The 15,862-nt window shown below is 37.8% G+C and overlaps 1 protein-coding gene across 5 annotated transcripts in view; it reads right to left on the reverse strand.

Moving 5' to 3' along the window:
• Positions 1-230: 230 nt before the first annotated feature.
• Positions 231-15,862, reverse strand: part of LOC117339242 (matrix metallopeptidase-21-like) — a 169,902-nt gene continuing 154,270 nt past the window's right edge. For all 5 annotated transcript variants that reach the window (XM_033900719.1, XM_033900722.1, XM_033900718.1 and 2 more), the window contains 4 exons: positions 7,517-7,816; positions 6,358-6,612; positions 3,214-3,395; positions 231-2,851 (listed from right to left, as the gene is read on the reverse strand). In XM_033900719.1, coding sequence (XP_033756610.1) covers positions 2,489-2,851; positions 3,214-3,395; positions 6,358-6,612; positions 7,517-7,816 — 1,100 coding nt within the window. In that variant the 3' untranslated portion in view covers positions 231-2,488. The remainder of the gene's footprint in view (positions 2,852-3,213; positions 3,396-6,357; positions 6,613-7,516; positions 7,817-15,862) is intronic.

A 15,862-nucleotide genomic window follows, 5' to 3' on the forward strand; every position in this document is an offset into this window, starting at 1 on the left:
ACTACTCTAGATATCTCTTTGAGACTGCGACCCCACCCGGATTTGGCCTAGATTTGTAAGGCGAATGATCCTCTATCCTGCAGAATACCTTGTAAAAGTTACCCTTGAACTTTTTCAGGGGTGTCATTCCAAATGTAATATGTTATTGAAATTTTGTCCTTACTTTTTAGATTTTGATTTAGAATTGTCGGCTTTCCCTGTTGTAGTATCGACATACAACAAAGACATAATTTTGAGTTCAGTTTTTATTTCTTGTTCTTTTCACCACTGACGCCAAAGCTGAACCACGTAGTTCACGTGCAGGTCTGGCGACATGTGCCAGTAAAACCATCATACGATGATAACGAAGTGACACACCTCGGTAAAGGGCATCAGAGCGAGGCTCAGGTCCAAGACACTTTAACCAGTGCAATACGCAATGAACACATGAGTATGGATTAATGTCTCGATACTTAACAATAAAAATGTCAACGACGACGATAGATTTGATGAAAACAGACGACAATTTCAACAGTTTCTGACATCGAACTGATGAAAAATGAAGTGGTATAAATAAAATACGTAAAAATATACACATAACCAAATTAAAATCTCAAAACATAACGTTATGTCTGGAATCGTTACATCTTCTAATCCAGAGCATGACTTATTACAGGCGATCGGTGACAATGAAAACACAATAATGACAAAGACGATGTCAATGGCAATGATTTGATGAAATACTTACATTGACATACAAACGGCATGAGTTGATAACAGTTTAACAACGATACTAGATTAACGGTTGTGACGTAACGGAAATGACGTAATGTTTAGCGAATCCATCCAGTGTAATACATCAACACAATACTGCGTGTTACAATGAGTCTATATAGAACGCCAGTGATATAAATAAACTGTACCCCGCTAGTATATCAGACGCAGTACCGATCCGTATTGCACAAATATTTAGGTTGTATGGCAACTGTGAATTCTGTCGTCAAATAGTATATGTAATTTACTGTGGTGATTTACAATACAATCATATTACAATGCACACATCGTAAATTGTACACAATCAAAAAGCCGTATTTATGTACATACGATGACGATTACGACATCACTTGATTTGAGACAGAATGGTACCTCTGAACAATAAGTTTATACAATGATGATAAGTTACCTTAAACAGCAGTGGCTCCTGTTCGGAGTGGTGTCAGCATCATACGATACCGGCTTCAGCAGTAATGTACCAAAGCTAATTAGTTACGTCTGAGGTTGTAAACCTCAAAGATTGCTTTTTTCAAATATTGAATTAATTGTAATATTACTTAGTTAAAAACTAGTAAAGCACTGTGAATGGTATTTAATTTTATAAATACTTCCCCATACACGTGGGGTTTTATACAAATATGTAGTTAACTATCAACATTTGATCAAATAAATAAATTACTTACGAGTATGAGATATACATAGCACAACAGAACTGATCGTTAGTACTAACGAAATTAAATAAGATTTGAAGAATAGCAAACAAGTCATACATTGTGAGTAGATTGTACCTTCCTTGGACATCAGTTTGAATGAATAAATAACTATCCTACTATTTGTACAAAATAGCGTTATCACAGCATCGAATGACTTCACAATGAACCAATATAAATATATATATGTATATGTACATGTCGAGGTGTCTATACACAGTGCAGGGCTCAGTACCACAACAACTCTTCCTGTCATCAATACTACAATGGAGTGCGCATTTGCAGCGACAACATCCTGGAAACAATTAACATTTACCCCAAGTGTAGTGACAGTGTCCGATAGTCCGAACTATTGAAGGTATGGCACAACCTAGCTTAAAAGACCCACGGGTGCCAGTGTCCATCACTGACCGCTGTGACGTCCAAACAGTTCGGCATATGTAGAGATATGATACGAGTAAACAGTGATGCTTGTCTTCTTTCACACATTTGTAGTCAACGAAGGAAGTTTTCATCACCTCGGTCAGCAGGGAATGTACTCATGTTACATTAAATAGGTCTACGTGAGGCATTCGACAATCTATCCTTTGATCGAATGAAAAAGTCCTATTTCGCCAGCAAGTTCTTGCGTATATTTAGTTTATCAACAGCATATTTACTGGATGGCATCACAAGAACAACCGGTATTACTTATGACGTCATCAAAAACCGAGAATCTATATGATATCCGCGTAGCGGAAGTGACAGTTTTTTTTGTCTGTCGTATGTTAAGATTGCCCGGATGTCGTAGGAACTGTATTACGGAAATGGTTTTAATAAATAGATATAAGTAGTCTGTGAGAAGAACTTCACGTAAAGATAGCTCACACGAGTCACCACCGGTGTACCATTTCCTGTAGAATCCAACGGTTATCACGTGAACGGCTTCAGTGTTTCTTATTACAGATAGCAATATAATTTTGATCATGATTTGCTCCCATATTTTGTTTGTTTTCGTGTAATCTCCTATGACTGATAAGTCCTGATCACGTTCCAGGCTCGGTGTCATCCGGTTCCGGTGCAGGCACAATGTCACTCTGAATTTCGAAGGGTTCGTCGTGCATTTTGCGTACATCGCAAATATCGTACCACATATCATACCATTTACCTACATATTTTATAGCGTTTCTAATCTGTGTCCTTTGTCGGGGATGAAAAAGATAATTTTGCCAAACATGTTCGTCTTTGATAAAATAAACTGTTTTGTTTTTGTATGAGTAATAAACAGCGTCAATATCTCCAGTTAATTGCTCGTCTCCCTCGACGGTCGGGAACTCCTCTACAAACTTCCGCTTCCGAATGCAGCATCCACGGGTCTCCTCGGGTTCCTTCGGATCGAATACGTAAACCTAAACGAAATATATAAAAATGGTGTGCACTTATTTCAATGAACAAGCATGTTGATGTATAACATGTTTGCGGTACGGATTTCAACAATGTACCAATCATAACATCTAAATAATGCATTACGGTTCTATCTATTGTGAACATTATTTTACTCTTTCATATTCATTCAGTTATCTCAATATTTTTACGATCCCAAAAAAAAAAAAAAAAAATGGGCTGTGTCTTGTCGCCGGTTGCGTCCACCTATTGCCAAGGGTGCAGGCGAGTCCGACATGGGGACACACGCGATAGGGTATCCCAGCCTGATACTGACCTCTTCAACTTCATCTAACTGTGAACGGATTGCACTCGAGATACCACTTACCCATTCGCCTTTGAAGAAATAGATATTCCTATCCCTCATATCGAAGAAAACTGAATCCAAATGATCCGGAACGCCTTCAGCTCCCTCCTCGCCCGGTTTGGGGCCAAAGTCATCTCGGATTAGTCGCGGCCAGCTATCGTACACCAAATCACCCTCACTGTTGTACTTGTAGTAGTTCTCGCCTGGGAATATAATATTTGCGGCTGGATATCATAACAAGTATACACATAGCAGAAAGTATTTTAATCAATGATACACCTCTAGAAACTGCAGCATGGCATCTACAGTACCATCCTCACAGAAACCGCGAAAATGCAAGACAGAACAAATATGCTACTAATATTGACAATTCGCGTTAGAGACCGAACACTATTTATCTAATGATATACAGTGTCTGCTGACGTTTTTTTCTGTAAATTTCGTAAAAGAATAACCGGAGTTAAATCAATATTTCTTTTAAACAATCCACGAAATGTTGATATTATCTTGAATTAGTCGTTAAACTTTGTGTGTGGCAATGTTTGATAGTTTTTCAGTATCCCCGGGTGACGAGTAGGAATAGTCTGCATCCTATATACTGTCCAGAAGGGAGAAACGTTAGATATGTTAAACTAAATAAAAACGTCTGTTCTTTCTCTCAACAAATACACTTAATTCAATTGTTCCGTCGAGTTATTTTTAACGGTTAATGGTAATTGATAACGATTTAGAGGAAACCTTATAGTAACTGTGGTAATTTCCTTTCGACATTTTCACAACTTTAGGCTCTTTGCATCACATATCAATTACAGGCACACATATATGACTGTTACAGTAGAGCCAAAACTCAAATTCTGTCTTAATACCCATTATACAATGGCAAGCCGTTTCTATTACTTTCCATAAATTCACGCTTTGTGAGTAATTGAGTTTAAACTAACGTAAGTATCGGGTGATACTGTGAGAGAACGAACCCAGTCTTACTGGATACCATTGGCTGGTACTGCGCCGGAATGAAGCGTAGTCTCATTGAACGGGGAGGGTCTAACTGTAGTTCAGGGGATGAGGCAGGTACAATCTAACGAGGGACTGACAGTCCAATTGACAGACACTCATAGTATAGGTTATGTACCAAACTAAGGTGAGCCTAATTATACAGAGCAGTTTGATTTGTGGAAAAGAATTTAAGTTGCTTATAGGTTCAACCCCAAATATTGGAAGGAGAGCATTTACAAGTTCAGTCGAAACGGTTTAGACGTGGGTGATTATTGTTTCCGTCCAAACTGTTTGGCGAATGGGGGTTATGCAAATAAAGATAACCGAAGCTGTCGGGCGGGGAAAAGGGCACGGATACAACTAACTGAAACTTTCTGGTGGGCCTTAATAGGACCAACCCTCGTTATTGTGGAAATCTGCAAATAGAAATATCACGATGCCAGAGTAAATTTTCAAACTCTCTGAACTTTGACATTAGGTGTGCATCCGATAACTCTACTTTGTACCAATACAAATGATATAACGGGATCTCTATACACTAAACAAACGGCAATGTTAAATTGTAGCGATATTTCACGTCTGTACAGTTAGGATGTTTTAACAGAACGCGGGGGTTGTCTATGGCATGATTCTCACGAGCAAGGCCTTGTGATATTGCTACGCTAATGTCACACTCTCACAGATCAAAGACTGTAACATTATACAACTACAGCATGTACCTCCCCGTATCAACTATCACGGCTGTCACAAAAGTTAATAGATCTGATTTAGGACGAGTTAAAGTGTTATACATTATTTTTTCCGCAGCTTGTACAAATTGTTGCATGCGTGTATCCATATCTAGCTAATCGAGTACTTGGTACGTGTAGGTTACAAAAGTTACCGATTCCGCCATTTTTATACAGCATCATAGTATTGATTATATAATAGTGATTCCCTTTCATGAAAAATATAATTATTCTGTTATTTTAGTGAAATTAATTTGGTATTCGATTTGAAATTAAATATACCGTCTCTATATTCATTTGTAAATTGACAACACAAGAGGCCGATTTCTCCATTATCGAATAATTAAATATAGTATATTTACACAAACTTACAAACATACTACATCCATTCAGATAGTTTACTACCAGTCCGACTTACTTTTAAAAACCGAAATTAAACAAAATGTAGCTTAATCTAAAATTATAACTGACACTTTCTTGGCAAGGTCTAAATTAGCTTTGAACCGACAGATTTTTTTCTTGTGACACAGAGGCATCTCCAGGAATCCTCATCTCTTTATCCGTCTCTGTTCATCATTTCATCATTTCTCTTACATGGATGGGCCACGATAGCTTAGAGCGACGGCCACGTAAGTTCACGTAAGTCTGTGTAGTCGTGGTTATGTGCTTGGGTAAGACACTTTACCCAAAATTCTCTGGATGGCATGAGTCGGGCCATCCGTATGTTGTTCAATAAGGTATTCGCCAAGTACTACGAGGAGACGCCGCCTCAAAATGACACTGGCTGTTCACGGGGCGATAAACCCAGGAAAATAAAGACATGAACAATTTATCTTTAAATAGCAGTAATACATTATGTTTCCTGTTTTCTCCCTGTTAATAGTCATGGCTATTTTGAGACAGGATTTCAGTAAATGTAGCAGCTTGTGGCGACCTCACCGAACATCATATACAGATACGAGAGGTCCGCCACACGCCAAGAGCAATATGGGTAACGCGATGTAACGCACGGTAGTAGAGAATGCTTCGTGAGACCTCCGCTTCCTGAGAAATGCATTCCCGGATAGGGATCTTCACCTAAGGTCACCATAGTCCGTTCGTACGGACCGAATCCCTTAAAAGCGCAACGCGTATGGATTAATCAGGGTTATACCACCGTACAATACTTCCCAACATACAAAAGGTATCCCTGTTGTTGCAGATGTGTTTTACAGAGGCTGGTTTGGGTTGAATGGTTGTCAGTAGATATCTGGAACTTTTAATAGGATTTTCATATGTTTTAAAGGCAGAATATGTCCTTGGAAGATTTAAAAGGTTAACAAGAATTTAAAATAAAATCCAGAAATGCTACATCTCTCAACTGATGTTCTTATTTAATTGGTAGGAAGGTGTCTGCGTTTAAAAGTTATCTGCCATATGTCTTAATATTTGTAATATATACCTTTAAAGAAATAAGCATCATCTATGATGACGTTGCCAGCGAAGTACCAGACGTGGATATAGGCGTCGACGTCATCGGGCACACCCTTCCACTCACGTGCAATGTACAGGGGGTCGCCATAGCGCGTGCGGTTGGCATGATTCTCGTACATCCAGTAGTGGTTTTCACGGAAAAAGTACGTGTTGAAAATGAACTGGTTGTCAGGTCGCTTCCGTACCCAGTCGAACACCGCACTGAACCGGCCCTTACAGACACCTGTGGAGGGAGGCAAACAATTAGCCAAATACTCATCGCATACATTAAATTATTTAATAGCACATGTGGAACTATGCCAAACAAAGATTTAGGAACAAATTTCTATTTCGTAAACATAAACTGGTCTGCCTGTAGATAACTTATTGTTTAAAAGTGGTGTATTATTGCTAACAAGCCTACTATGTGATCAATTATATCTATTTTACGTATGACGTTTGTACTCGAACTAGCAACCGCAGACATTAACAACTAACGTCTCTTGAATTGCCACGTATTATATGATAATATGATTTTGGATTCTACCGTTACAAAAGTAATATGTGCATCTATGAATCAAAACTAACGACAGACTGTAAATTTACATGTTTGTATAATTAAAAGATGTCGCGTTTCTATAGAAAAGGGCGGATAAGAGTAAGAGGAGATAATACTTGTTCCAGGAACATCAAATATGCCTGTCTGAACGGCTGTACTTAGTTGCCTTTGCCAGTCTCGACGATACACCATTCCTTCTTATGTAAAACCATTAACAAATTAACAGTTACCTACATTTAAATTCCGTCTGGACGGTATCATCAATCATGTATGTCGGATTTTCAATGTTGACAATGTTTATTTTATTGAAGACATCTAAAACGTAAGACTCGATATTTTCGCTAACCAACTTGAAGATATGGGTATATGCTACTGTGCACACTATACTAGTGACCTCAACCAATGATAATTAGCCTAACATAACAATTCAGACTTACACAGGCGTTACAGCGATTTGGATTGTAAGTTCTGATAAGCCATACATTCATTAGGTCGTTACGGAACATGGGTGTTAAAATGTCTGCTTGGGAGGAGCCAATTGTAACGTAGCATATACCCTTATTTCAGCCTTCATGTTGCTATGGGTTACCGTAAAGTGTCTGTATTTGTTTCCTGTCCTCCCAACCCAACTCGAACTCCTTATCGGAAGCCACCGACTGATAGATGGCGTACATGATAGAATACGGTTTGTCCGTGTGGGTCAGTCCGAGAACGTGCCCGATTTCGTGCACAGCTACCCGGAGAAGATAGATGCCATCCTTCTCCATATTAATCGACTCTATAGACTTGTAATCCTCCTCATCGTCAAAATGAACATTTCCTCCAATCACGGAATGGGCAATCTCTCCACCGTGACCGTCGAACCGCCGCCCGCAATTCTGATGTGAACCTGGAACGACAAAAAGGGACAACTCATAAAAAACTACGTAAGAACAAGAAAATAGTAGCTCTGTTCTTACTAAAAAAAATCAGAAAAACAGTAGCTCAGTTCTAACAAGGAACAGAAAAAAACAGTAGCTCTGTAATAAAAACAGTAGCTCAGTTCTAACAAGAAACAGAAAAACAGTAGCTCTGTAATAAAAACAGTAGCTCAGTTCTAACAAGAAATAGAAAAACAGTAGCTCTGTAATAAAAACAGTAGCTCAGTTGTAACAAGAAACAGAAAAACAGTAGCTCTGTTCTAACAAAAAACAGTGAATACATCGGTTCTGTTCTAACAAGGAACAATAAAAACGGTAGTTATGTTCTACGAGGAACAATAAAAACGGTAGTTCTGTTCTAACAAGGAAAAATAAAAACGGTAGTTCTGTTCTAACAAGGAACAATAAAGATGGCAGTTCTGATCTAACAAGGAACAATAAAGATGGCAGTTCTGTTCTAACATGGAACAATTAAGACGGCAGTTCTGTTCAACGAGGAACAATAAAGACGGTAGTTTTGTTCTGACATGGAACAATAAAGACTGTATTTCTGTTCTAACAAAGAACAATAAAAACGGTAGTTCTGTTATAACAAGGAACAATTAAGACGGCAGTTCTGTTCAACGAGGAACAATAAAGACGGTAGTTTTGGTCTGACATGGAACAATAAAGACTGTATTTCTATTCTAACAAGAAACAATAAAAACAACACTAACCGACACTCTATATTATCCCCAAGAAATAAGTAAGACAAAAAATAAATGAACATTTTTAGCCATTGTGTCCGGAACAATTGAACACTCGAGGATGCAGCTAACAACCAATATTGCTGATGGTAATTCAAAAACTAAGAAAACATACGGATTTAAATATAGGATCATATGAAACCAAGATTGGTAAGTTTAAACAAAACATTCTTTTACTTCATTTCTAATTGGAACGATTTATGCAAAAAGAACAATTTGACATCGTAGTGTTTACATCGACTGTATACGATGCTTGAGCACAAGGAAATATGGAACACAACAACAAAGACCTGTAAATGTAGCGGTACAGAAATCGAATGTTTACAAGAGGTATATCAAAGACAGATTACAGAAGAAAGGAGTATATAGTGATGGATCACCCCGACACGTACAACGGTGTACCTGACCCGCCTACCGACAAACGTAACATGCCGGGCGGTCTACGTTTGAATTCCATTTTGGCACCAATACCAAACATCATAGACCAACAAGCGGCGGCTGTGTGGGGAATACGTCCAATTGTGTTACAGGTACGTTTATAATAAAGGCACATGGCAAGTGTATCTTGCATGTTGTTAATGGCAAATTGGAATTTGAACTGCTACATATGTGCGTGTTGGAACTATACAGGTGGGTTTTTTGCGCTTGTGTGAAGAATTGTCCTGGATGACTGAGGCTTACAGTAACTGCGGTGGGTGGTGGTAGTGTACGGGGCAGGCTTCTTTACCAGTTAGACTTTGGATGTTCATGCTGGCATTCAACAGAATGTTCAATGTGCTCATTTGATGTAAGAAATACAAACATAATGCAATTTCGACTTCTATTGTCTATAGATGTTGTATGGGGATGATAAGACCCTGGTATGCGCTGGCAGGGCTCATTCCTCCCCATTTACACCGTGTGCGTCCTCATTAATAACCACTTGTACATACTCAGTATCAATGACGAGTGCTTTTGATTCACACATTATGAAGTAGTGCATGTGTTCACAAACTGCAGGGCAAACACGCAACAACTATTTACAACTTTCTGAAACCTGTATCTTACAATATATAATCTTTTACTACATCGACAGCTATCAGGGTCTGCTATCTGCTCCCCCAAGTAGACAGGTGCACAGTCGCCGCGGGAAACATCGCGCGTCTTAAATTGTTCATAAAATTACAATTTGTGTGAAATCTAACGAGCATCGATAATGCAATCTGGTGGCGTATGATTGACCTCTCGCCATGACATCGTCTGAGACAGCGGGCGACCTCTACCGGTGGAATTCAAAGACAGGGACAGTAATGCCGGATATTATTGCACTACCTCTTGTCTGCACTTTAAAGAGGGTGGCCTTGTAAAGGAGGGAAATCCCTGACGGTGTCTGGTAGTGGAGGATGTAAACAGAGTAGAGTGCTTCAATCCAAATTATCAAAACGATGTGAAGGAAGATACAGGGTCTCACTTAACGTCACCGGCTGGTAGCGCTTTAGTGACATTCCTCGTATGTGTGTTGTGTAAGTAACATTGGCAGAGTGGCTGTAAGAGAGCCCCGGTGGGTATTAGTTTTAAATAGTGCAGCATGTATGTGTTCTCAAATTTTTACCGTCAGGTACAAATCAAGATCGCCAGCAAATGTTCAATCACAAATACGAAACTAGTATGATGTTACTTTATAAGCACATCATTTTGAAACAAGCAACTACCGAACAGAATTGTCCAAAAAATAAAAAGAATAATATCCATACATAACTTGACACAAGGCTCAACGTGTTTTAGAAGCATTGTCCTGACCATCGCCTGCTACGGGATCTAGACCGGTGACATATAGTCCATAGCTTGGGTGAATGTGCGATACATGCATAACAAATGCAACTAACGTACATATCCAAGCTGTTTAATCATTCTCAGTTTACTATCAATTTTAACACAGCGAATGAATCTTTGTCTTTTCCTATTTTCCATCTCTCTGTTCTTTCTTTCCCAACATTTAATTTTATTCTGGTGTCCACATAGATGCGTCATATAACAAGTTATTACCGTGTGAGAGGTGAAAACGTTTAGATCGAAAAAAGAATGCATTGCTATGTCGACATGCTTCTCTATACCTGGGAATGAATGAAGGGAAGCAACTTTCTCGGTTCCATTATTGACATGTTAACTAAGGGTATCATTATCCTCAATTTCACACTGCCACTTATATCAGACGACCATGCCTGTGTTATACAGGAAACATAGCAAACAAATAAAATTATGCTAAAAGGTATCACTCAAACGTCACCAGTCTACTGTCACCTATAAATACATAATGCCGGTTTGGATGTACAGCCCTTAGATCTGTCTGTATGTTAACCTACATCACATTTAACGGTAACGGATATGACGTAACGTCAGAATTATACATCCTGTTTCTCATCCTGTAAATCTACATCACATTTAACGGTAACGGATATGACGTAACGTCAGAATTATACATTCTGTTTCTCATCCTGTAAATCTACATCACATTTAACGGTAACGCATATGACATAACGTCAGAATTATACATCCTGTTTCTCATCCTGTAAATCTACATCACATTTAACGGTAACGCATATGACGTAAAATGATTCTGATATAATTGACGTTCATGATTTCTAGCTTCCTCGCGGTGCACAAAAACCTTTAGCTTAGTAGAACATAGTATTCAGACTTGTATATCATTCCATGTTCTCTACGTCTCGAGACTGTCTAATATGACATTTCATTTTTTTTTGTATTATGAACATCTCCGGCGTAACGAGAAAGACATGATGTTTTAATTTCATATTGTATATCAAAATATTCCCCCTAATGTAACAAGTAAAATATGACGTTTTAAGATCATATTGTGCATACAATAAATAGCCTATAATGTAGCGAGTGGAATACGTCGTTCATAGCTTACAAATCATAATTACATATGACGTTCCAAGCTGGCAAATTATAAACGACTGTAACGTATCGGGTGGACTATGACGCTCGAAGCTGACATTATGCATACAATGTATAACAGTCTCTAACGCAGCTTACAAGTCATAAACATCTCTAACGAGCAAAATGTTATCTAGGTTACAGCAGTACAGTTGTCCAAAGCGATATAAATACAATGGAAATGGAATCGCCTTTCGAATAACTGAAGAGGGATTGAACACTTATTAAAAGTATCAAAATTTTGCGTGAAGCTAACGATACTCTGAATATCTTTCCCTGTGTACATACGCCTCCCTCGCTATAAGTATAACTTACAATTTACACTTGGTAGTTACATAACTTACTAAATTCATCTTAATTTCATTATTTGTAATAAACTTCAAACCTGACATATCGCTTAATAGAAAACTCTTAACAAGCCATACCAGTGCTTTAGATCCACGTCCTTCATATTGCATCATGAAGATGATAAAATAGTTCTAAACTTAAAATTCGTAAACTAACATACTTGTACACTGGGAAACTGTTCCACATAATATACAAAAAAACATCCCATGTTTCATTGGATAGTCAATGATTAACGTAAAAAATGTCTACATATCCGAAAAAAAATCCACACATACATAATGGCGTGATGGGTGTGCTCTGTTCCCAGTGATGTCCGCCTAACCTGTACAATGCCACTCGATGGGGAGTAGACTCTGGCGACTGATACAGGCCATGGCGGAACATCTGTACGTACTTATCCCAGCGATCTCGTTGAATTAATAATATGTATTGTATCAGAGTGTATACAAGTTTTTCAAACACGTTTTTTGGAAAGTCATGACAGAAGTGTTTTTGTTTTTGATATCCTGTTTCCAAGAGAACCAAATGGGATACTAGGACTGACAGGTCCACATAACACGTGCGCCATGACCTTACTGGAAAAGAATGACAGCGTGCTAGTAATGTATACGCTTATCAATATTTGCCTTGAAACAAAAAAAGAAAAGATATGTGCCCGATTATCGTGTCGGATTTGAAAACAGATTCAGTGCATTTGAAATAAACTTAAAGTCACGTGGTTCACATATATTGTATCGTACGAGACCGTCCGAGATCACACGAGAAAACAGGCATAGCGTGCACGCCGTCATCATACGAGATTAGCGAACACATGATGTCTGGACTAATTACAACAACTGTCAGACGGGCAGTGTAGTCGACTTGACGGTTACATCAGTCGTCTTCTTTCATTCATAAATCCTTCATATGAACGCCATACATCCAATGTCGTAACTGTATGCCCCCCTCCAGCACACGGACTTATGCCCGTGCTTGTACCACACGTGAGTCATCCTGGCGGACGTTTACCGGACGAATACACTGATATGACACAAACTATAAACATGTCAGAGAGAAATGTTCGGACATGGCTGAGTAAACATCTTTCTCACCAAGCCCAAGAGGACTATATGTCAAGACAAGTAAGCCTTTCGCTACATGTTAACAATAACGGCTTACTTTCATCAACTTTTCTCTCTTATCCCTCCAACATCTAACTTGCAATTTAGTTAACTATTCCCTCTCTCAATCAATTCTTTGGAAAACTTGTGGCACAGAGGAGTCTATTATCTCCTATATACTTACATTTACAATCAATTTTTAACTGCCAACCCCAGCCCGTTATCACTTTCTCTTGGTATCCCCCCTAACTTCACTTCTACTGTAAACCAACGTATATTCGCGTGCGACTTATGTTCGCTTAGTCGCGGGCGATTTATATTCGCGAAAACTACCGCGAAATAGTTTTAAAATGTAAATTGCGAAATTATATCGCCACGAAAAGGTCTTTAGGCATTAATCCGTGAAATAAAGTTTCCGCGAAAATAAGTTTATTTACAGTAATTTCAATGTAAGTTTTGTATTTGTTTACCATTCTTCACTTACACATTTCCCCCTTCTGACTCGTGTTTCATATACTTTGTCACCCCTACGTGTGATTGTTATCGCCAAAAACGTGGGCTGCCGTGTAATGTATTGTATTAGTATTGTTAGATATAATATAAAATAGTTCTGCAGAAAAGCTAGAGGAATATTTCCCTAAGACATGAAATTTGTTGTTGTGGTTGAAAGCAGCAGTGTACTGACCTAAATCTTACAGAAGTACATGCATGCCTGTTGTTACTGCTTGAGGTTTATTTAATCTGAGGTTCCTAGAAATGCTTCCGTCGCATGTAATTCCTATAACAATGTAAATAGACACGCTGCTCTTTTAAGAACAATCAGTCAATTTAGTGCATACATACATACCTACCTCATTCAAAACTCCGTACATATAATTTTGCTCGCAATGCTTATTTTGCTGAGGTATATATTCATGCTGTTTACCAGGATGTCTATTTATCAAGCGAAACACCATTGACCTTTTAATATGCAAGCATTTTAGTTCATAGACTTATGCAGATGCGTCCTTTCCCTTACAATGAGTTAACATGCCGCGGTGTTCGAAACAAGATTACATGGACATATTTTGTAAGCCATTCGCAGTGCGATCGTGACTTGATCCAATCCACACAGTTCCAAACCACGGAGGTACATAAACCTTTTATACAAATAACATAGCCATGTCTTAACGAAAACATCTGTGTTAATTGAATAACCCATTGACCCCAAATCTATTGCTTATCTATAAAAACAAATCATAATAAAATCTTTGTATCCATCACTGCCGTCTAGATACATGGAAATCATAGCTTTGTTCAAGAGTTATAAAGCAAAGTCAAAGACAATATCCTACAACTAAGTGTCAAATTGAGACGGAATCCACATTACCCTAAAACAAGGAACACATTTTATGCGAAATTTATTATAAATAATATATATTCAATACCAATCCTTCACCTCTTTGTACATATACTGTTTCTTTCACCTTTGTAAAGTTACGGTATATTATAATTCTTCGTGGTGTTATTATATTATTTTATTTTAACTTTACACGTGTTTTGGCATATTTATCCTATTTATCATATATTTAAAAGTGGAATATACAAGAAATTATCCACATTTTTTTTATCAATGAGAACGGGGCTACTCACGCCATTGAAACCAGGCTATTTTTCTGTTAAAATAAAGCTAATGTTGAATGTATGTTAATTTTGCTGCACTTGTGTAATATGCGTTACAGTTTTTGATAAAATACTCATCTGACAACCCTCTATCTTAATGAAGTTTGTACATTTTGAATATTGGGTAATTGTAAAAGAACGAACAAGAAGTACATGTGTGTATACTGAACCACTGCCACTACACTTAATAAGTTAGAGGCGGCATGCAGGGTAATTAATTGTATCTCCTCGCCTTACTGTAATCCTCTCTCTGAGGAACATTCACATGATATCTCTGTAGATTACTGTAATACAGCCTATATCCCCTCAGTCGCCGCGGTACACGTATGTCAGGATAATTCTGATAACAAGCTACACATGGAGTCCTTTAGGAGGTGTAGTTATGATAAGTGGGGTACTAATAAAGTACAGAATTTATAATGCAATAATTGGTAAATTGAAAATGTTTTTATAAGTGAACATATTTGATTGATGGATCGAAGACGGTCAAATGAGATATTCTGTTAGTGAAAACGGATTACTCAAATAAAAATATATGCACAATAGCCAATATATATACAATTTAGACAATACATACAATACATACAATACATACTGCGCAATAACCACAATATTTACACTACACACACAATACATACAACACACACAATACATACAATACACACAATACATACAACACACACAATACATACCGTACAATAACCACAATACATACAACACACACGATACATACAACACACACGATACATACAACACACACAATACATACAACACACACAATACATACAACACAAAATACATACAACACATACAATACATACAATACATACAATACATACAATAACCACAATACATACAACACACACAATACATACAAACACACACAATACATACAAAACACAATACATACAACACACACAATACATACAATACACACAATACATACAACACACACAATACATACCGTACAATAACCACAATACATACAACACACAATACATACAACACACACGATACATACAACACACACAATACATACAACACACACAATACATACAACACACACATTACATACAACACACACATTACATACAACACACACAATACATACAACACACAATACATACAACACACACAATACATACAACACAATACATACAACACACACAATACATACAACACACAATACATACAACACACACAATACATACAACACACACAA

This window comes from Pecten maximus, chromosome 12, assembly GCF_902652985.1.
Source record: "Pecten maximus chromosome 12, xPecMax1.1, whole genome shotgun sequence".
Classification (NCBI taxonomy): Eukaryota; Metazoa; Mollusca; class Bivalvia; order Pectinida; family Pectinidae; genus Pecten; species Pecten maximus.